The sequence below is a fragment of the Chrysemys picta genome, chromosome 1, assembly GCF_011386835.1.
Source record: "Chrysemys picta bellii isolate R12L10 chromosome 1, ASM1138683v2, whole genome shotgun sequence".
NCBI lineage: Eukaryota > Metazoa > Chordata > Testudines > Emydidae > Chrysemys > Chrysemys picta.
In genome coordinates, this window is record NC_088791.1 from 355,034,173 (window position 1) to 355,055,963 (window position 21,791).

Here is a 21,791-nt window from a genome sequence, read left to right on the forward strand (position 1 = left end):
CTTGGTGGGAAGCATGTTCTGTTTTACCCCTTTCTTCCACAGAGGGCTAGTGACCATACAAAGTCCTCTTACATCTTTACATCACCAGACCCTGGCATACCAAGACACCAAAGATAACCTTAGAGTAAGATCCCTACTCAATGGGACACTGAGGGGAAAGGAAAAACAGTAACTAAATACATGCCAAGGTTATTGGAGGAATTGAATGACCCAATGGATGGTGAACAAACCAAATTGTTCAAGCAAGAGGCATGGTATAATAAAAATACATGGAAACACCTACTTGTGATAAAAGATTTGGTGATGGTGTTAAATCAGATGATGTAAAGTTTGTTGCTATTGGTAAATCTTATAACAAAGGATTTGGTAATGATGGTAAATCCTATTAAAAGGTGGAATATGCATGATTTTGGGGGAAAACTCTTAGCCATGCTACAAGTAGTAAACAAGAAGCCCTATGCGGATAGTGATTCTCTGCTAACATCTGCAAAGAGGTTCAAAGCTTCTCTCAGCAGGGAAACCATAATAAACCTGGTCTGCTGTGTGAAAGGGGAAACTGAGTCACACGACCTCATGGCATTGATGAATATCTGTGTTGAGATATCACCAGTTGGAAAAGCACAATGGTAAACAATGCTGCACAGACATTAATAGTGTTTTTCTCGGGACCCAGAGGAGGCACACTTGCTGACATTTTAGATCACTAGACTGATTTACAAAGTGTTGAAAGGTACACAGAACTTTGCAAGAACACGTGTGGGTAACACCACAATGTTTGCAACACTTGGGAGTTGTGTGGTCAAAACCTAATTAAGGCCTTGGGCACACTGCCTCCAGATTACTAACTCTGCTGCAGTAAACTAATGGGGGAGGTCTGACATTCTGCACCCAAAACAACACCCTCCCCTATCCATATTTACCATGGTGATGTGATTAGGATGTGTTTTATATAAAGTTTGTCATGTAATGTACCAATGGAAAAGTTATGATTTGCTGAATATGATTACCCTAGTTGTATGCATGTATCATTTTTGTACCTAAAGTTATGAATATTGACTATGTACCAGTATTTCAAATGTGATTGCTCATCGGTAACAGCCATAGTGTAGTTTACAGCTGATCTAGCCAGCATAATGTGAATGAACCATTCAAGGTAATGGTGCATTAAGAAACACAATAGGCGTTAGACGAAGATTATCCCCACCTGATGGAATTTCCTGGGATGTTCTAGCCAGCATATGGATAATGGCCCCTGCTATGAATTATCAAAGCAGGCAAGGGCATGTGACCAGCTCATGTGACACTGGACTCCATATTGTGCCTGAACTTTTCCATTAACTGTGCTGGAGGCTTTTGCTTGGAAAAATGAAGTTCCCTCCACATGGCAGAAGCTGTAATAGGGGAAAGCGACATCGTCACTTGGTTTCACTCCCCAACAACTCAACCCCTGGAACTACCTTAGGAACAAGGACTGAACTGGGGCTGTGGTCCCAGGCTGAAGGGATGTCTAGCCTGTGTATGGAAGATTGGTGGATAGTTTGTACCATTAGAGTGAGACGCTCCTTCATTCAAATCCTGTCTAGCGTATAGAACTTACACTATGAACAAGGACTGAACTGAACTGGAACCGTGGTCCCAGGCTGAAGGGATTTTATTTATATCTTAAGTAACCAGCTTTGATCTGTTCTCTATAACTTATAATGACTTAAAATCCATCTTTCTGTACTTAGTACATCTGCTTTCTATTTATTTACCTAAAACCGGGTGTTATTTGAAGTATAAAGGAAAATCTGCTCAGGAACGGGGGCTGGTGCATTGTCCTCTCCACATTGAGGGAATGGGGCAGGGCGATAAACATACACTGGTCAGTCTTCTGTCAAGGGCAAGACAGTACAGCTCTGGGGCCTTAGGCTGGAGAGCTGGGGGAATTGGCTGGAGCCTCTCTATTGTTGGTTCATGAGTGGCTCGTGAAAGCTTCCATGTAACTGCAGCTGCGTGTGTCCCTGTCTGTGTGTGGCTGTGTAAGTGCAAGACCTGGAGGGGCTTGCAGCTTTTCCCAGCCTCACAGTGTGACGGAGGCCCAGATTGTTATGTGAGAGGCTCACGGGTACCCCTGTTTCAGGTTGCACCCTGCAGAAGCCCATCATGCCCACCCAATGAACAGGCCCTATGACAGTATGAGTCCATTTCCTGCTTCCCATGTGCTCAGTTACTCATGGAGAGACTGTTGTTATGGCAGTGAAGTCAAGACTGCTGTGGTCTGTCTGTCATTCTCTGTGTGACTTTGACCAAGTCGTGTCACCCTGTACCTCTGTCTTTTGAAGATCCTTCAAGGAAAGCTTCTACATTGTGTGATAATAGCGACTGATGAGAATTAATGATTTCTCATCCCTTAGCGAAAATCCCCAGTGCCAGCAGGAAGTGTCATTGTGACAGGTTGGATCACAGAAACCCCCTGGGAGCAGCCACCTGATGTGCCCAGACTACTTCTGCCCCCGCTTTCCTGCCCTGTCAGCTTAGGACTTCAGTGCCCTGCCTGGTTTGAGCCAGACTCACCAGCCTGCTGCTAGTGTCTGAATCACGTCCCCTGACAGCTGCAGGCTTGTCTGAAAGCAGCTCACAGAAGTGTTCCTGTCTTTAACACTCAGATGCCCCACTCCCAATGGGGTCTAAACCCAAATAAATCCATTTTACTCATAAATTGTTCGGCCTCTATAACACTGATAGAGAGATATGCACAGTTGTTTGCTCCCCCAGGTATTAATACATACTCTGGGTTAATTAATAAGTAAAAAGTGATTTTATTAAATACAGAAAGTAGGATTTAAGTGGTTCCAATTAGTAACAGACAGAACAAAGTAAGTCACCAAGCAAAATAAAATAAAATAAAACACGCAAATCTATGTCTTATCAAACCGAATACAGATAATCTCACCATTAGAGATGCTTCAGTAAGTTTTTCTCAGACTGGACATTCTTCATGATGGCTCCTCCCCCTTTGTTCTTTTCCACCCCTTTATATATCTTTTGCATAAGGCGGGAATCCTTTGTCCCTCTCTGGTTCCCACCCCCTCCTTCTCAATGGAAAGACACCAGGTTAAAGATGGATTCCAGTTCAGGTGACATGATCACGTGTCACTGCAAGAGTTCATTACCCACTTGCCAGCACACATGTATACAGGAAGACTTACAGGTAAAACACCCATCTGCAGTCAATTGTCCTGGTTAATGGGAGTCATCCAGATTCCAAACCACCATTGATGGCCCACACTTTGCATAACTCCAATAGGTCCTCAGAGATATATTTCATATGTCTAGTTTCAGATACAAGAGTGGTACATTTATACAAATAGGATGATCACACTCAGTAGATTATAAGCTTTGTAATGATACCTCACAAGAGACATTTTGAATGAAGCATATTCCAGTTACATTATATTCACACTCATTAGCATATTTTTATAAAATCATATAGACGGCAATGTCACAGTTGTGCCTCCCCGCAGTCATCTTTCTCCAGATCTGTCTGTCTACTATCTATCCATCCATCCTGGGCATTTACACAGCATTAGACCCTATGAGACCTAGGCATTATCCCTAGGTTTCTTAGTAATCAACTATAATTTTTAAATATACACAAATACACAGAGCAGCCAATTCCTCTCTGACTCAGCTCAGAGCCCAGGAGTTCTCATCTCCCTTTGGGAAGGTCCCTTAATTACTGTTCACTGCTAAAGCTGGATAACAAGCCCAGAAGTTCAGACATGGAAACAGAGACATGAGCTAGAGTGTGTCTGGTCTCCAGCCTGTCTGCATCCAAATGCCGCTTCTCCCCTAGAGGCTGAGCGAACCCCACGGGGATTGCACAGAGCTATATTATAAACAGTGCACATCACTGTGTTTGGTTTCAGTGTGGGATGCCGCTGCAGGTATTGGGGTGAGAGAGGGACTCGGCTACCTGAGGAATATTCCCAGTGAAGACGCTTCCGTCTCAGAAATCACAGGTACCCATCTCTTTCTGTTTGACAAACCAAGTACAATCTATGTATGAGATAGAGAATAGGTCTGTTTTCATTTTTGCTCTGCACAGCCATTAAACATCCCAGGGCCGCTGCCACAGGTGCTGAATTTGCTCTAGTATCATGGGCTAAAATGTCCCTTTTGCTCTGCCCCTCGGTGATGGGCTCCAGCCCTACAGTGGCTTCATTTCAGTGGCACAGTGGATCCTTCAGGATGAAAGTTGTTAGTAGACATCCAATGCAAGGCCAGATTTAATATGTTCAGACTTTCAATGTAATTGAATGTATCAGAGGGGTAGCCGTGTTAGTCTAAATCTTTAAAAAGCAACAGAGGGTCCTGTGGCACCTTTAAGACCAACAGAAGTATTGGGAGCATAAGCTTTTGTGGGCAAGAACCTCACTTCTTCAGATGCAAGTCATCTGAAGAAGTGAGGTTCTTACCCACGAAAGCTTATGCTCCCAATACTTCTATTGGTCTTAAAGGTGCCACAGGACCCTCTAATGTAATTGAATGTTCCCTTGTCCTGGTCCAAATTTTTCACACTTGCTATCTGGTCACCCTAGAAGGGACCATCAGATCATCCAGTCTGACCTCCTGTATAACACAGGCCATTAATTTCACCCAGTTACCCCACTATGGAGCTCCATAACTTGTGTTTGAGTAAGACCTGGTCTACGCTAGGATTTTATATCATGGAATCATAGAGCCATAGGGTGAGAAGGTCCCTAACCTAGTCTAGTCCCTAGTCTAACCCCCTGCCAAGATGCAGGATTTGTTGTGTCTAAACCACCCCAGACAGATTACTATCCAGCCTCCTGTTGAAAACCTCCAATGAAGGACTTTCCACATCCTGCCTGGGTGCCTCTTCCATTGTTCTCCTATACTTACGGTTGGGAAGTTTATCTGAGATTAAATCTAAATTTGCTGTGTTCTAGTTTGACCTCATTGCTTCTTCTCCTGCTCTATGTGGCATCTTTCCTTCATTTTTACCCTCCCTTTCCAATCTAAACATACCCGTTTCCTTCAGCCTTTGCTCCTATGGCTTGCATTCTATCCTGTGGATCGTCTTTGTCACTCGCCTCTGGATCCTTTCCAGTTTCTCTACATCCTTCCTATATATTGGAGACCCAAACTGGACACAATACTCCAGGTGAGGTCTAACCAGCACTAAGAAAAATGTTACTATCCCCTCCCGTGACTGGCATGCTATGGCTCTGCTAATGCAAATGAAAATTGCATTTGCATTTTTTTTGGTACAATAGCAAAAAAAAAAAAACAAATCACACCCCTGAAAGATGTAGCTCTATCAATCCAACCATGATAGTGACAACATGAGGTCTACCAAGGAATTCTTCATCGACCTAGCTACTACCTCTTGGGGAGGTGGACAGGAGCACCCCTGCCGTTGGTGTAAGAAATACCTACACCAAAGCGCTATGGCAGCTCTGGTGTACTGTTTTAAGGCCCAGGATTTAATGCAAGGAAATGATAAAACTGCTGGTTTGTTTGTTGCTGCCATCTGCTATCACAACTTGCATGGAAACAAATAAAGAGTGTTTATAATTCAAATAACTTTGCTTTTAAAGCCAAGCCCTCCCCCCCCCCCACACACACACACCATGGACACAGCACTGGGGGACCCTGGCCTGGGCACCACATCTTCTTCTGCCTCCACCTCTTCCTCGATGCTGACAATACTTTTGTGTAAAACTCTTGTCATAGTGGTGTATTATGTCACTGAAACTGAGGAGTTCCATCACTGAAAGTTGCTTTGCAGTGTATACACCTCCACTGTTTCTATGCCAAAAGCTGCTTCTGTGTGAAAAAACATGGCAGTATAGACAAGGCCTAAGGACAATGATGGATAACCAGTATCCACACCTGTGTTTCCTATTGGTGCCTAGTAAGGTTTCCCAAGCCATGATGTGTAGGAATTATTGAGTCAGGGAGCAGCATAAAATATGGAATTGGCAGTAGTAGGGTCAATTGTTCATAGTTCATTTCAAGGACAATGTCATTTTTCAGTTTGTGAAGAGTGAACAATCTGCTTCACCCATGAGAACAGCCCCCAGTATTGCATGTAGTGTCTCATATTTACATTGTCTCTCCATCCAGGTATTTGTACTGCAACCATCACCTTCGGCATATACAGGAAGTCAGGGGAACGTACAGTACATGCAAGAGACACCGTTCTGCCTCAGAGTTGGAAACCTTCTCCCCTACTCCATGTCAGATTCCAACACAACTGAATTCACCAACCCCTCCACCTTCATCCTGCAGGGCATTCCTGGCCTGGAGGCATCCCATGTCTGGATCTCCATCCCCTTCTGCACCATGTACATCATAGCCATCTTGGGGAACTTCACCATCCTGTTCACTGTAAAGATGGAGCGGAGCCTCCATGAGCCCATGTACTATTTCCTCTGCATGCTGGCCATCACTGACCTGGTCGTGCATACATCCACCCTTCCCAAAATGCTGAGCATCTTCTGGTTCAATTCCAGGGAGATCAATTTCAGTGCCTGCCTCACCCAGATGTACTTCCTTCACTGCTTCTTAGTGATGGAGTCTGGAATCCTTGTGGCCATGGCTTTCGATCGCTATGTGGCCATCTGCCACCCCTTGAGACATTCCGCCATCCTGACAAACCCCGTGGTGGCCAAGATCAGCCTGGCCGTGGTGCTGCGTGGCAGCATAGTCATCCTGCCCTTTCCCTTCCTAGCGAGGCAATGGCCATATTGCAGAACCAACATTATCCCCCAGCCGTACTGCGCGCACATATCCGTGGTGAACCTTGCCTGCGCCGACACCCGTGTTAGTAGTTACTACGGCCTCTTTGTGCTAGTATGTGTGATGGATCTGGATGCGATTTTTATTGCTGTGTCCTATACCCAGATCCTCAGGGCCATCTTCAGACTCCCCACAAAGGATGCCCGGCTCAAGACTTTGGGGACTTGCGGCTCCCACCTTTTAGTCATTTTAGCCTTTTACATCCCAGGTTTCTTCGTCTCCCTCATATACCGATTTGCCCAAAATGTGCCCCTGCATTTGCATGTTCTCATTGCCAATGTTTGTGTCTTGATGCCCGCCATGCTAAACCCCATCATCTATGGAGTGAGGACCAAACAGATCCGGGGAAGGCTTCTCTGGCTCCTTACTCATAAAGGTACTTAAAGTTTTCTCCTGGTGCTCTGGCTCTCAGACCGAGCTCTGTGCAGAGCTGGCTGGTGACATGGTGCTGGGCCCTCTTCCGTGAGTCACTGACTGGACAGCCAAAGTGACATTAAACCCTTTCCTGGCCTTATTGTGCTGTGACAGTGTGACAGACTGAGGAATCATTCTGTGTACAACTCATTCTCTCATAGGATGTCCAGTTTTCTAATTGCTGATAAATGGACCTCTGATGCCTCACGCCCTGCCCTTCCTATTTCCAAAGGCCCTGCCCCCTGCCCTACATCTTTCCACAAGGCTGCTTCCACTGTCCACCTCCCCAAGGCCCCACTCCCTTTGTTACCCGGGGTTCTTTCAACCCAAAGCTCTTGGTAACTTTACTCTGTGCGAGGAGGTGTCAGGAAATAAATCGGGGAGACACAGCCGTCCGACCGATAGATGGCTGGCACAAACAGGACAACACAAGAGTGTTTTCACTTAAAGCTAAACTTTACTTAGTCTCAAACACTTACACACGTCCGCAACAGGTTAGTAAAACACCCTCAACCCTTTATAATTACCAAAGCTGAGGGTGGTTTTCAAGTGACACAGCGGCAGGCTTCCAGTGGCCAAATCTTCCGTCTGCCGGTGGGGACCTCAAGATGTATCCAGAGGGAGAGTCCAAACGAGTCTCCAGACGAGTCCAATTATCTCAATCTTTTCCCCTTATTTATACATTAATAATAGAATGACATGTCCCTTAAAGAAACCTTGTTAAGTAAGCAGTTTCAAGCAAGAGGTTCCTTCTGATTATTGATTAACCAGGTGTGAGTTTTCCAGAGTCTGCAGCTCTGAGACCCCAATAGACATTCCTGCTCTTTTTAAAATGCATGTATCAGCAACTTCAACACAATTCTTATCAGGAAGGACGCGGGGTCAAGCTGCCCTTTCCATGGCACCCAAAACCCCCTCCCCTCCTGCCTTGGTCTAGCCGAGATTACTGAATGATCAATTTACAGCTGCTGACTAGGTTGCTTTTTAACCATAAGCCATAGTGGTTTTAGACACTTTACTGGTTTGCCAAAGTGTCCCCGTACACCTTCTCCAGCTCTTCCTCCAGTGCCCCGCCTCAGCTCTGCTTTTTCCCCCAAAGTCCCACCCTTGTTACTCGCTCCCTCTCCTCTCCAACCCCAAGCACTTGCTGGATCATCTCCACATTCCTCCCCGCGCCCAATCTTGGCTCCTTCTGCTCTGGGGCTGGGACTGGATCTGCCGTAGCCTGGCAAGGAACTGGCAATGAGGACGCAGCACTGGGGCCCACCGGTCAATCCGCAGTGGAGAGGGAATAGGGTGACCAGATGTCCCGATCTTATAGGGACAGTCCCGATTTTGGCGGCTTTCTCTTATATTACCTATTACCCCCAACCCCATCCCGATTTTTCACACTTGCTATCTGGTCATCCTAAGAGGGAAGCCAGAAAACCGTGTAAAATCAGCTTAGTGCTGGAAGCAGGGCTGTGAGGAAGTCAGCGGAGATTGTGCATCACACAGCTTGTGGGCCCTAAAGCTCAGATGCAACGTCCTGAGGGAAGACACCATTGTGTGGCTTATTTCCTTAACTTTCAGGAATGGTCTCAAGTTGCACTGAGGGAGGTCTAGGTAGGATATTAGGAAACACAGCAGTGGAATTGGTTACCGAGGGAGGTCATGGAATCTCCATCCTTGTAGATTTTTTTAAAGCCTTCACAAAGCCCTGGCTGGGATGATTTAGTTGGGAATTGGTCCTGCTTTGAGCAGGCGGTTGGACTAGATACCTCCTGAGGTCCCTTCCAACCCTGAGATTCTATGATTCTATGATTTGTTACTCCCAGCTGGGGGCCTGTAGGAGGCTGGGTCCCAGCAATGGGGATGGACTGGGAGCCCTTTGCCTTGAGCCAGGCCTCGGGGGCAGGGCAAGGGATCATGTGTGAATGTAGGAGGATAACAGCTGAGAGAGGCGGAAGGATCAGCCCCTGTGTTAGCTGGGAAGGTGCGATGCTGGGCAGAGTCCAAGGTGGCTTCAGTAACTCAGAGGGAGGGAGATAAAAGGCACAGCTACCATTAGCTGGGTATTTAAACGCGTGCAGGGCACCTTATCTGGAACTACAGGGCAGCCATTGCCCAGGGGCTGAAGCTGAACAGTGAAGCTCAGTCTAACATACACTTTGCATGACACTTTTGGTCACTACATCTGAAAGAGCTTTAGCTCTGCTGCAAGGCAGCATTATCCCCATGTCATGGAGCCGAGCAGCAGTACAGTGATTTACCCAAGGCCACACAATGAGTTGGTGGCAGAGCTGAGAATAGACATCCAATCAATTGGCAGCAACCGTCAAAAAAGGGAACCAAGTATTGGGAATCATAGAATATCAGGGTTGGAAGGGACCTCAAGAGGTCATCTAGTCCAACCCCCTGCTCAAAGCAGGACCAATTCCCAACTAAATCATCCCAGCCAGGGCTTTGTCAAGCTGGGACTTGAAAACCTCCAAGGAAGGAGACTCCACCACCTCCCTAGGTAACGCATTCCAGTGTTTCACCACCCTCCTAGTGAAATAGTTTTTCCTAATATCCAACCTGGACCTCCCCCACTGCAACTTGAGACCATTGCTCCTTGTTTTGTAATCTGCCACCACTGAGAACAGCCGAGCTCCATCCTCTTTGGAACCCCCCTTCAGGTAGTTGAAGGCTGCTATCAAATCCCCCCTCATTCTTCTCTTCTGGAGAATAAACAATCCCAGTTTCCTCAGCCTCTCCACATAAGTCATGTGCTCCAGACCCCTAATCATTTTTGTTGCCCTCCGTTGGACTCTTTCCAATTTTTCCACATCCTTCTTGTAGTGTGGGGCCCAAAACTGGACACAGTATTCCAGATGAGGCCTCACCAATGTCGAATAAAGGGGAACGATCACGTTCCTCGATCTTCTGGCAATGCCCCTACTTATACAGCCCAAAATGCCGTTAGCCTTCTTGGCAACAAGAGCACATTGTTGACTCATATCCAGCTTCTCGTCCACTGTAACCACTAGGTCCTTTTCTGCAGAACTGCTACCTAGCCATTCGGACCCTAGTCTGTAGCAGTGCATGGGATTCTTCCGTCCTAAGTGCAGGACTCTGCACTTGTCCTTGTTGAACCTCATCAGGTTTCTTTTGGCCCAATCCTTTAATTTGTCTAGGACCCTCTGTAACCGATCCCTACCCTCTAGTGTATCTACCACGCCTCCTAGTTTAGTGTCATCTGCAAACTTGCTGAGAGTGCAGTCCACACCATCCTCCAGAATCATTAAGAAGGGGATAGATAATAAAAAGGAAAATATCATAACATCATGACTGGTGTGGAGAAAGTCTATACAGGAGTGTTATTTGCGCCTTCTCATGAAATGAATAGGCAGCAGGTTTAAAATGAATAAAAGGGAGCATTTCTACACACAATGCACAGTCAACCTGGAGAACTCCTTTCTAGAGGATGTTGGGAAGGTCACAACTATAACAGCCTTTCTCCCACCAACTCCTGGTGGAACCAGATCCAACCCCTTGGATCTAAAAACAAGGAAAAATCATTCAGGTTATTAAAAAAGGCTTTTAATTACAGAAAAGAAAGGTAAAAGAAAACTCTCTGGGAGAGATTAGTATACCAGCTATTCTCACAGACAACAGATTCCAAACACAGAGGATGCTCCCCTGGGCAAAAACTTACATGAAAAATACCCAAATACCGAATTTGACTATTCCTCCAATTGCACAAGACAGGTTACAAAGAAATAAACATAAACCTATTTATTTCCTTCACTAATACTCACTACCTAATAAGAGACTGAATTCTGGAGCTTTCCCACTCCGGTTTAAAAACCCCGTTTTCAAGGCCTGGGTCTGTTTGCTTTAACTATCCTGTGCCCAGAAAGAGAGAAACTGGAAACAGATTACACCCAAGGGGGAGCTCTGGCAAAAGTGTGCTGAACCAATTGGAGTATCTGGGGAAGCTGAACCACGTTAAGGTGAAGAGAACAGCTTGTGGACCTCTTCACACAGGTTTGGGATCACCCAGCCTCACTCCCTCTCCACTCACAGTACCCTAGTGTCCATGGAGCAGCTCAGGTTTGCTGTCATAGCCCCGCTCAAGCTCCCGTGGCTCGACGCCCCCCAGAAGGCTGTGTTTCGGCCCCACACACTGGACCCATGTTCTGTTGAGTCAGAGCAGCGTTCAGGCCCTGCCTCTGGCTCTGGGTTTCTAAGCCCAGACTCAGGGTTCAGCTTCCATTCTAGCACCTCCCTCTGGGAGCGGGCAGCCGCACACCAAGCGCCAAGGCACCAAGGCTAGTTCCTTTGCTCTGCACCTCGGCAGGCTTTTCTCCTACGGTGCAGAGTAGACTGCAGTCTTTTTCAGGACATGTCTTATATAAAAATATAAATTTAGACTTCAGAGAGCTCCAGTTCTGTAGATATATTGCTGTGACACTCTGTACCCCCAAAGCAACATCCTGCTCCCCACATTCACCGCTGTTATCTCGTTGCAACAAATCTTGTACAAAACATGTCATGTGAGGTATCTATGGAAAAGCTGTGGTTTGCTGAATGTGATTATCCTATTTGTGTGTCTGTATCAGATTTGCCTCTGAAGTAACAAATATTGACAATCTGCCTGTATTTCAAATCTATTTCCTCCTGTGATAACTCCCACAAAGTAGTTAACATCCAGGCTAACGAGCACATTGTGAATGGATATTCAACTTGATGGCTCATCATGAACATAATGGGCCATGGTAGAAGCTTATCCCCATCTGTAGCCAAAATATGGGTAATGGCCCCTGCTATGACACATTGAAGCATGGGAGGTCATGTGACCAGGTCATGTGACACTGGGCTCCATCCTGTGCTTGAACTTTTCCACTAATTGTGCTGGAGGCTTTTGCTTGGAAAAATGAATTTCCCTCCACATGGCAGCAGCTGTAATGGGGAAAGCGACATTCTCACTTGTCCTCACTCCCCCCACAACTCAACAGCCGGAACCACCTTAGGAATAAGGACTGAACTGGGGCTGTGGTCCCAGGCTGAAGGGGTTTCTAGCCTGTGTATGAAAGATGAGGGAACTGTTTGTCCCATCAGGATGAGACACTCCTTGATTGAAATCCTGTCTAGCGTATAGAATTTAGATTGTGATTTTGTTTATTTCTTAAATAACCAACTTTGATCTGTTCTCTATAACTTATAACCACTTTAAATCATTTTTCTGTACTTAGTACATCTGCTTTCTATTTATTTACCTAAAACCGTGTGTTATTTGAAGTATAAAGGGAAATCTGTTCAGGAACAGGGGCTGGTGCATTGTCCTCTCCACATTGAGGGAAGGGGGCAGGGCAAGAAACTTTCACTGGTCAGTTTTCTGACTAGGGCAAGACAGTACAGCTCTGGGGACCTAGGCTGGAGAGCTGGGGGAATTGGCTGGAGCCTCTCTATTGTTGGTTCATGAGTGGCTGGTGAAAGCTTCCATGTAACTGCGGCTGGGTGTGTCCCTGTCTGTGTGTGAGTGTGTAAGTGCAAGACCTCACAGTGTGAGAGGGGGCCCAGTTTGGTATGTGAGAGGGGTCACAGGAACCCCTCTTTCAGGTTGCACACTGCAGAAGTCCATCACGTCCAGCAATGAAGAGGCCCTATGACAGTATGACTCCATTTCCCACTTATCATAGTCTCAGTTACCGATGAAGAGACCGTTGTTATGGCAGGCACGTCAGGACTCCTGGTTTCTTTCTGTCATTCTCTGTGTGTCTTTGGCCAAGTCATGTCTCCCTTTACCTCAGTTTACCTATGGATAATATGGGGATGTGTTCATAGTGACTTTCCTTTGCTAAGTCTTTTGAAGATCCTTCACTGAAAGGTTCTACGTGGTATGATAATACTTACTGATGATAATTACATTTCTCTGATCCCTTAGCGAAAATCCCATGTGCCTCCAGAAAGTGTTCGTGTCTCCCCTCAGTCATCTTTCTCCAGATCAGTCTGTCTACTATCTACCCATCCATCCTGGCCATTTACACAGCATCAGATCCTCTGAGAGCTAGGCACTATCCCTAGCTTTCTTATTAATCAGCTCTAATTTTTAAATATACACAAATATACAGAGCAGCCAATTCCTCTCTGACTCAGTGGAGACCCCAAGAGTTCTCATCTCCCTTTGGGAAGGTCCCTTAATTACTGTTTGCTACTAAAGCTGGATAAAAAACACATTAGTGCAGACAAAGAAACAGAGACATGAGCTCGAGTGTGTCTGGTCTCCAGCCTGTCTGCATCCAGATGCCGCTTCTCCCCTAGAGGCAGAGCGAACCCTACTGGGATTACATAGAGCTATATTATAAACAGTGCACATCCTTGTGTGAGCTCTCGGCGTGGGATGCTGCTGAAGATACTGGGGTGAGAGAGGTGTGGGGCACGGCTACCTGAGGGATATTCCCAGTGAAGAGGCTTCCATCTCAGAAATCACAGGTACCCATCTCTTTCTATTCGACAAACCAAGTGCAACGTATGCATGATGGGATAGAGAATAGATCTGTTTTAATTTCCGCTCTGCATAGCCACTAAACATCCCAGGGCTGAATTTCCTCTAGTATCTTCGGCAAAAATGTCCCTCTTTGTTGTGCACCTCTGTGATGGGCTCCAGCACTAAGGTGGCTGCATTTCAGTGGCACAATGGATCCTTCAGGATGAAAGTTGTTAGAAGACGTCCAGGACAAGGCCAGATTCAGACGCTGTAAGCCGTAGTTTGCTCATAAGAACATAAGAACGGCCATACCTCGTCAGACCAAAGGTCCACCTAGCCCAGTATCCTGTCTACTGACAGTGGCCAATGCCAGGTGCACCAGAGGGAGTGGACATAACAGGCTATGATTAAGTGATCTCTCTCCTGCCATCCATCTCCATCCTCTGACAGACAGAGTCTAGGGACACCATTCCTTACCCTTCCTGGCTAATAGACATTAATGGATTTAACCAACGTGAATTTATCCAGTTCTCTTTTAAACGCTGTTATAGTTCTAGCCTTCACAACCTCCTCAGATAAGGAGTTCCACAAGTTGACTGTGCGCTGCATGAAGAAGAACTTCCTTGTATTTGTTTTAAATCTGCTGCCTATTAATTTCATTTGGTGACCCCTAGTTCTTGTATTATAGGACTAAGTAATTAACTTTTCCTTATCCACTTTCTCCACATCACTCATAATTTTATATAGCTCTATCATATCCCCCCTTAGTCTCCCCTTTTCCAAGCTGAAAAGTCCTAGCCTCTTTAATCTCTCCTCATATGGGACCTGTTGCAAACACGTAATCATGTTAGTTGCCCTTTTCTGAACCTTTTCTAGTGCCAGTATATCTTTTTTGAGATGAGGAGACCACATCTGTACGCAGTATTCAAGATGGGGGAGTACCATCGATTTATATAAGGGCAATAATATATTCTCAGTCTTATTCTCTATCCCCTTTTTAATGATCCCTAACATCTTGTTTGCTTTTCTGACGGCCTCTGCACACTCCATGGACATCTTCAGAGAACAATCCATGATGATTCCAAAATCTTTTTCCTGACTTGTTGTAGCTAAATTAGGCCCCATCATATTGTATGTATAGTTGGGGTTATTTTTTCCAATGATTCATTACTTTACATTTATCCACATTAAATTTATTTTGCCATTTTGTTGCCCAATCACTTAGTTTTGTGAGATCTTTTTGAAGTTCGTCACAGTCTGCTTTGGTCTTAACTATCTTGAGCAGTTGAGTATCATCTGCAAACTTTGACACCTCATTGTTTACCCCTTTCTCCAGATCATTTATGAATAAGTTGAATATGATTGGTTCGAGGACTGACCCTTGGGGAACACCACTAGTTACCCCTCTCCATTCTGTTACCATTAATTCCTACCCTTTGTTCCCTGTCTTTTAACCAGTTCTCAATCCATGAAATGACCTTCCCTTTTACCCCATGACAGCTTAATTTACGTAATAGCCTTTGGTGAAGGACCTTGTCAAAGGCTTTCTGGAAATCTAAATACACTATGCCCACTGGATCCCCCTTGTCCACATGTTTGTTGACCCCTTCAAAGAACTCTAATAGATAGTAAGAAACGATTTCTCTTTACAGAAACCATGTTGACTATTGCTCATCAGTTTGTGTTTTTCTATGTTGCGGACAATTTTATTTATTGTTTCGACTAATTTGCCCGGTACTGCCCTTAGATTAATGGTCTGTAATTGCGGGGATCACCTCTAAAGCCCTTTTTAAATATTGGTGTTATATTAGCTAACTTCCAGTCATTGGGTAAAGAAGCCGATTTAAAGGACAGGTTACAAACCTTATTTAATAGTTCCACAACTTCACATTTGAGTTCTTTCAGAACTCTTGGGTGAATGCCATCTGGTCCCGGTGACTTGTTAATGTTAACTTTATCAATTAATTCCAAAACCTCCCCTCGTGACACTTCAATCTGTGACAGTTCCTCAGATTTGTCACCTACAAAAGCCAGCTCAGGTTTGGGAATCTCCCTAACATCCTCAGCCGTGAAGACTGAAGCAAAGAATCCATTTAGTTTCTCCGCAATTACTTTAGCGTCTTTAAGTGCTCCTTTTGTATCTCGATCATCAAGGGGTCCCACTGGTTGTTTAACAGGCTTCCTGCTTCTGATGTACTTAAAAAACATGTTGTTATTACTTTTGGAGTTTTTGGCTAGCCATTCTTCAAACTCCTCTTTGGCTTTTCTTATTACATTCTTGCACTTAATTTGGCAGTGTTTCTATTTGCCTCACTAGGATTTGACGTCCACTTTTTAAAGGAAGTATTTTTATCTCTCACTGCTTCTTTTACATGGTTATTAAGCCACAGTGGCTCTTTTTTAGTTCTTTTACTGTGTTTCTTAATTTGGGGTATACATTGAAGTTGGGCCTCTATTCTGGTGTCTTTAAAAAGTGCCCAGGCAGCTTGCATGGATTTCACTTTAGTCACTGTACTTTTTAACTTCTGTTTAACTAACCCCCCCATTTTTGCATAGTTCCCCCTTTTGAAATGAAATGCCACAGTGTTGGGCTATTGAGATGTTCTTCCCACCACAGGGATGTTGAATGCTATTGTATTATGGTCACTATTTCCAAGCGGTCCTGTTATAGTTACCTCTTGGACCAGCCCCTGCGCTCCACTCAGGACTAAATCTAGAGTTGCCTCTCCCCTTGTGGGTTCCCGTACCAGCTGCTCCATGAAGCAGTCATATCAAGTGTTGAGAAATTTTATCTCTGCATTTCGTCCTGAAGTGAAATGTTCCCAGTCAATATGGGGATAATTGAATTCCCCCACTATTATGGAGTTCTTAATTTTGATAGCCTCTCTAATTTCCCTTAGCATTTCATCATCACTATCACCGTCCTGGTCAGGTGGTCGATAATAGATCCCTAATGTTATATTCTTATTAGAGCATGACATTTCTATCCATAGAGATTCTATGGAACATGCAGATTTGCTTAAGATTTTTACTTCATTTGATTGTACATTTTCTTTCACATATAGTGCCACTCCCCCCCCCGCACGACCTGTTCTGTCCTTCCGATATATTTTGTACCCCAGAATGATTGTGTCCCATTGATTGTCCTCAGTCCACCAGATTTCTGTGATGCCTATTATATCAATATCCTCCTTTATCACGTGGCACTCTAGTTCACCCATCTGATTATTTAGACTTCTAGCATTTGTGTACAAACACTTTAAAAACTTGTCACTGTTTATTTGTCTGCCCTTTTCTGATGTATCAGGTTCTTTTTTATGTGAATGTTTCTCATCTGATCTGGCCCTTACATTATCCCCTTCCATGCTCAGGCCCACTGAAGCACTATGGCGGCCCCGCTGTCGTGTTTTAAGTGTAGACAAGCCCTCAAGCAGATCATCCAGAAAAACATCCAGTCTGGAGTAAGAACTGAGTAAAACCTCAGGAGCCAGCTGTGTGTTAATGCACAGACACTGTCACCTCCGCCTCTTGCAATTTAAAGCTTTGGCTGTTAGCAGGGCAGGGTGGGGCGTGGGTGTTACCAGACTTTATCTGCTGAAAAGCATGGAGGTGCTAGGGCTCCTCACTAGCAGAAATATGAACATTTTTCAACATGGCCAAGACATCTTCTCCCCTAGCTTCATGCTAGAAGTCGGCTGAACTGTTATGCCTCAAATTTTCAAAATTTAATTCCAGCGGAAGTAGACACCCAGCGTGGGAAATTTCAGGTTCATGTCTGGCAAACTTATACGCAACTGAAAATGAAGTGTTGTAATTGAAGATGACAGACAGACTTAACTATGCCATTAAAAATATGGAGGAACATTGCCACATAGATCAGGAGGCAATGCGTTCAAACTACAGCATAGCAAATTTAGATTTAGATTTAGATTTAATCTCAGATAAACTGCTCAAATGTAAGAAGAGGAGGACAATGTAACAGACGTCCAGGGGGTTAGAGTAGCTGATCCTTGCAGCCCCCTTCTAACCCTGTCACTCTTTGATACCATGATATAAAATCCTAGTGTAGACCATTACTGAAACACAAGTTATGGAGCTCAATACTGGAGTAACTGGGTGAAATTTCATGGCTTGTGTAATACAGAAGGCCAATCCATTTGTGAATCCCATTCAGCTAAGCTCTTTGCTCCAATAATGTTTGTGGCAAGGAGTGGCATATCCACAGGCCAAATATGGACTATGTAAACAGTTTTCTTTTATCAATTTTATATCTTCAGAATTTCAATGTAATTGAACATTCTCCTGTTCGTGTGTTATGAGGCAGAATAAATATTCTGACGGGTTGATCACAGAAACCCCCTTGGGAACTGCCAACTGATGTGCAATATTCATAACTTCGATTACAAAAATGATACATGCATACAAATAGGATTAATAGATTCAGTAGATCATAACCTCTACAGACATATGTTACATGGCATGTGTAGCATAAAACATAACCCAGTTATGTCACATATATACACATTCATAAGCATATTTCCATAAAATCTTTCTATAGCAATAGATTCATAGGGTTCAAAATCAGAAGGAACCATCAGATCATCCAGTCTGTATTACACAAGCCATTAAATTTCACCCAGTTACCCCACTATTGAGCTCCATAACTTGTATTTGGGTAAGACCTGGCCTACATTAGTATTTTATATCATGGAATCAAAGAGTGACAGGGTTAGAAAGGGTCTGCAAGGATCAGCTAGTCTAACCCCCTGCCACGATGCAGGATTTTTGTGTCTAAACCATCAAAGACAGATGACTATCCAGCCTCCTGTTGAAAAAGTCAAGTGAAGGACTTTCCACAACCTGCCTGGGCCTCTGTTCCATCGTCCTCCTGTTTGTACAGTTGGGAAGTTTATCAGACATTAAATCTAAATCTGCTGTGCTGTAGTTTGAACCTCTTACCTCTTGATCTATGTGGCAATGTTCCTGCATATGTTTAATGGCAGACTTTCAAGTATCTCAAGACTGCTGTCATGTCCCCCCTTAATCCTCCCTTTTCCAAACTAAACATACTCTTTTCCTTCAGCCTTTGCTCGTGTGGCTTGCATTCCATCCTGTGGATCGTCTTTGTCACTCTCATCTGGATCCTTTTCAGTTTCTCCACATCCTTCCTTTATATTGGAGACCCAAACTGGACAAAATACTCCAGATGAGGTCTAACCAGAGCCAAGAAAAGTGCTGCTATCTTCTCCCGTGACTTGCAAGCTATGCCTCTGTTAATGCAAATGAAAATTGTATTTGCTCTTTTTTCCTATAGCAAAAAAAAAAATCACACTCCTGAGAGATATAGCAGGATGTCTACCAAAGAATTCTTCATCGACCTAGGTACCACCTCTCAGAGGTAGATTACGTACGCTGACAGGAGTACCCCCACCGAAGTACCCATGGTGCTGTTGGCGGTGGAAATGGGGTCACTGTTGAGGATAGCATCCAACTCCTTATAAAAACGGCAGGTCTGTGGCACAGCACCGGAGATACTGTTTGCCTCCCTGGCCTTCTGGTACATGTGCCACAGCTCCTTCACCTTTGCTGTGCACTGCAGTGTGTCCTGATCACAGCTCTTTTCCCACACACTGCACAAAATCTGCCCTTTGCTATTGACATTCCTATGGCTGGAGCGCAGCTGGGACTGCACGGCCCCCTCTCCCCAAATACTGAGCGGATCCAGCAGCTCCGCAGTGTCCCAAGCGTGGAGCTGCCATGGCCACCTGGGAAGGTGTGATGTGAGCACTCCACACCGAGCAAACAGGAAGAGGAATTTCAAAATCCCAGAGCCCTTAAAGGGGGAGGGGCAGAAAGTGTTTGCCTTGATGCAGGGGAGAGGAGTTGAAACTGGTCACCAGAGCACTCAGGATGGGCAACAGAGGGTCCTGTGACACCTTTAAGACTAACAGAAGTATCGGGAGCATAAGCTTTCGTGGGTAAGAACCTCACTTCTTCAGATGCAAGTAGTGCATGTGAAGAATCTTGCATCTGAAGAAGTGAGGTTCTTTCCCACGAAAGCTTATGCTCCCAATACTTCTGTTAGTCTTAAAGGTGCCACAGGACCCTCTGTTGCTTTTTACAGATTCAGACTAACACGGTTACCCCTCTGATACAGGATGGGCAATGTATGCTCCCAATACTTCTCTTAGAGCGACCAATCTGTTCCCCCCCTGAGAACAGCCTCCAGTAGTGCATGTAGTTTTTATATTCACAATGTCTCTCCATCCAGGTATTTGTACTGCGACCATCACCCTAGACCCTGGGCACATAGAGGAAGTCAGGGGAACATACGGTGCCTGCAAGAGACACCATTCTGCCTCAAAGTTGGACACCTTCTCCCCTATTCCATGTCAGAGTCCAACACAACCGAGTTCACCAACCCCTCCACCTTCATCCTGCAGGGCATTCCTGGCCTGGAGGTGGCCCATGTCTGGATCTCCATCCCCTTCTGCACCATGTACATCATAGCCATCTTGGGGAACTTTTCTATCCTGTTCACTGTGAAGATGGAGCTGAGCCTCCATGAGCCCATGTACTATTTCCTCTGCATGCTGGCTGTCAATGACTTGGTTGTGTATACATCCACCCTGCCCAAAATGCTGGCAATTTTCTGGTTCCATTCCAGGGAGATCAATTTCAGTGCCTGCCTCACCCAGATGTTCTTCATTCACTGCAACTTAGTGATGGAGTCTGGGATCCTCGTAGCCATGGCTTTGGATCGCTACGTGGCCATCTGCCATCCCCTGAGACATTCCACCATCCTGACAAACCCCCTGGTGGCCAAGATTGTTCTGGCTGTGGTGCTGCGTGGTTGCATAGTTGTATTGCCCATTCCCTTCCTGGCAAGGCAGTGGCCTTATTGCAGAACCAACATCATCCCCCAGCCGTACTGCGCACACATAGCTGTGGTGAACCTGGCCTGTTCCGACACCCGTGTTAGCAGTTACTACGGCCTCTTTGTGCAATTCTGTGTGATGGGTCTGGATGGGATTTGTATCGGGGTGTCCTACACCCAGATCCTCAGGGCCATCTTCATCCTTCCCACAAAAGACGCGCGGCTCAAGACTTTGGGGACCTGTGGCTCCCACCTTTTTCTCATTTCAGCCTTTTACATGCCAAGTGTCATCATCTCCCTCATGAACAGATTTGCCCAAAATGTGCCCCTGAATTTCCATGTTCTCATTGCCACGGTGTCTGTCTTGATGCCCCCCATGCTAAACCCCATCATCTATGGTGTGAGGACCAAACAGATCCGGGACAGGCTGCTCCGCCTCTTTACTCATAAAGAGACCTAAAGTTTTCTCCTGGTGCTCTGGCTCTCAGACCGATGTCCGTGCAGAGCTGCCTGGTGATGTGGTGCTGGACCCCCTTCCGTGAATCACTGACTGGCCAGTCAAAGTGACAATAAACCCTTTCCTGGCCTTGCTGTGCGGTGTCAGCGTGACAAACTGAGGAATCTTTTTGTGTACAACTCAATGTCTCATAGGATTGCCACCTTTCTAAACACTGTAAACTGGACCTCTGAGGCCCCACACCCTGCCCTGCCTATTCCACAAGGCCCTGACCCCTGACCCACCTCTTTCCACAAGGCCGCTTCCGCTGTCCCATTTCTTCCCCAGGCCCCACTCCCTTCTCCACCTCTTACCCCAAAGCCCAACCCCTGTTACTCGCTCCCCTGCTTTCCAACCCCATCCACTTGCTGGATCATCTCCACCTTCCTCTCCCCTCCAGCCTTGGCTCCCTCTGCTCCGGGGCTGGGACGGGATCTGCTGCAGCCTGGCAAGTAACTGGCAGTGAGGACGCAGTGCTGGGTCCAACTGGCCATGCTGTAGCAGAGTGGGAAGCCAGGAAACTGTATAAAAACAGCTGAGGGTTGGGAGCAGCGCTGTGATGCAGTAACAGCTTGTGGGCCCTAAAGTTCAGCTGTAAAGTCCTGAGGGCAGACACCTTTGTGATGCTTATTTCCTTAGCTTTCAGCGATTGTCTCAATTTGCAGTGGGGGAGGTCTAGGTTGGATATTAGGAAACACTATTTCACTAGGAGGGTGGTGAAGCACTGGAATGGGTTACCT

At 45.6% G+C, this 21,791-nt stretch overlaps 2 protein-coding genes across 2 annotated transcripts; both read left to right on the plus strand.

Moving 5' to 3' along the window:
- The first annotated feature begins 6,195 nt into the window (after positions 1 to 6,195).
- On the plus strand, positions 6,196 to 7,194 carry LOC135972421 (olfactory receptor 52B2-like). The gene has a single exon (XM_065550435.1). It carries the CDS (start codon positions 6,196 to 6,198, stop codon positions 7,192 to 7,194), a length of 999 nt encoding a protein of 332 aa, XP_065406507.1.
- Positions 7,195 to 20,022: 12,828 nt separating this feature from the next.
- LOC135972422 (olfactory receptor 52B2-like) lies at positions 20,023 to 21,015 on the plus strand. Its single transcript, XM_065550439.1, has one exon. The coding sequence runs from the start codon at positions 20,068 to 20,070 to the stop codon at positions 21,013 to 21,015; it is 948 nt and encodes a 315-aa protein (XP_065406511.1). The 5' UTR covers positions 20,023 to 20,067.
- Positions 21,016 to 21,791: the final 776 nt, after the last annotated feature.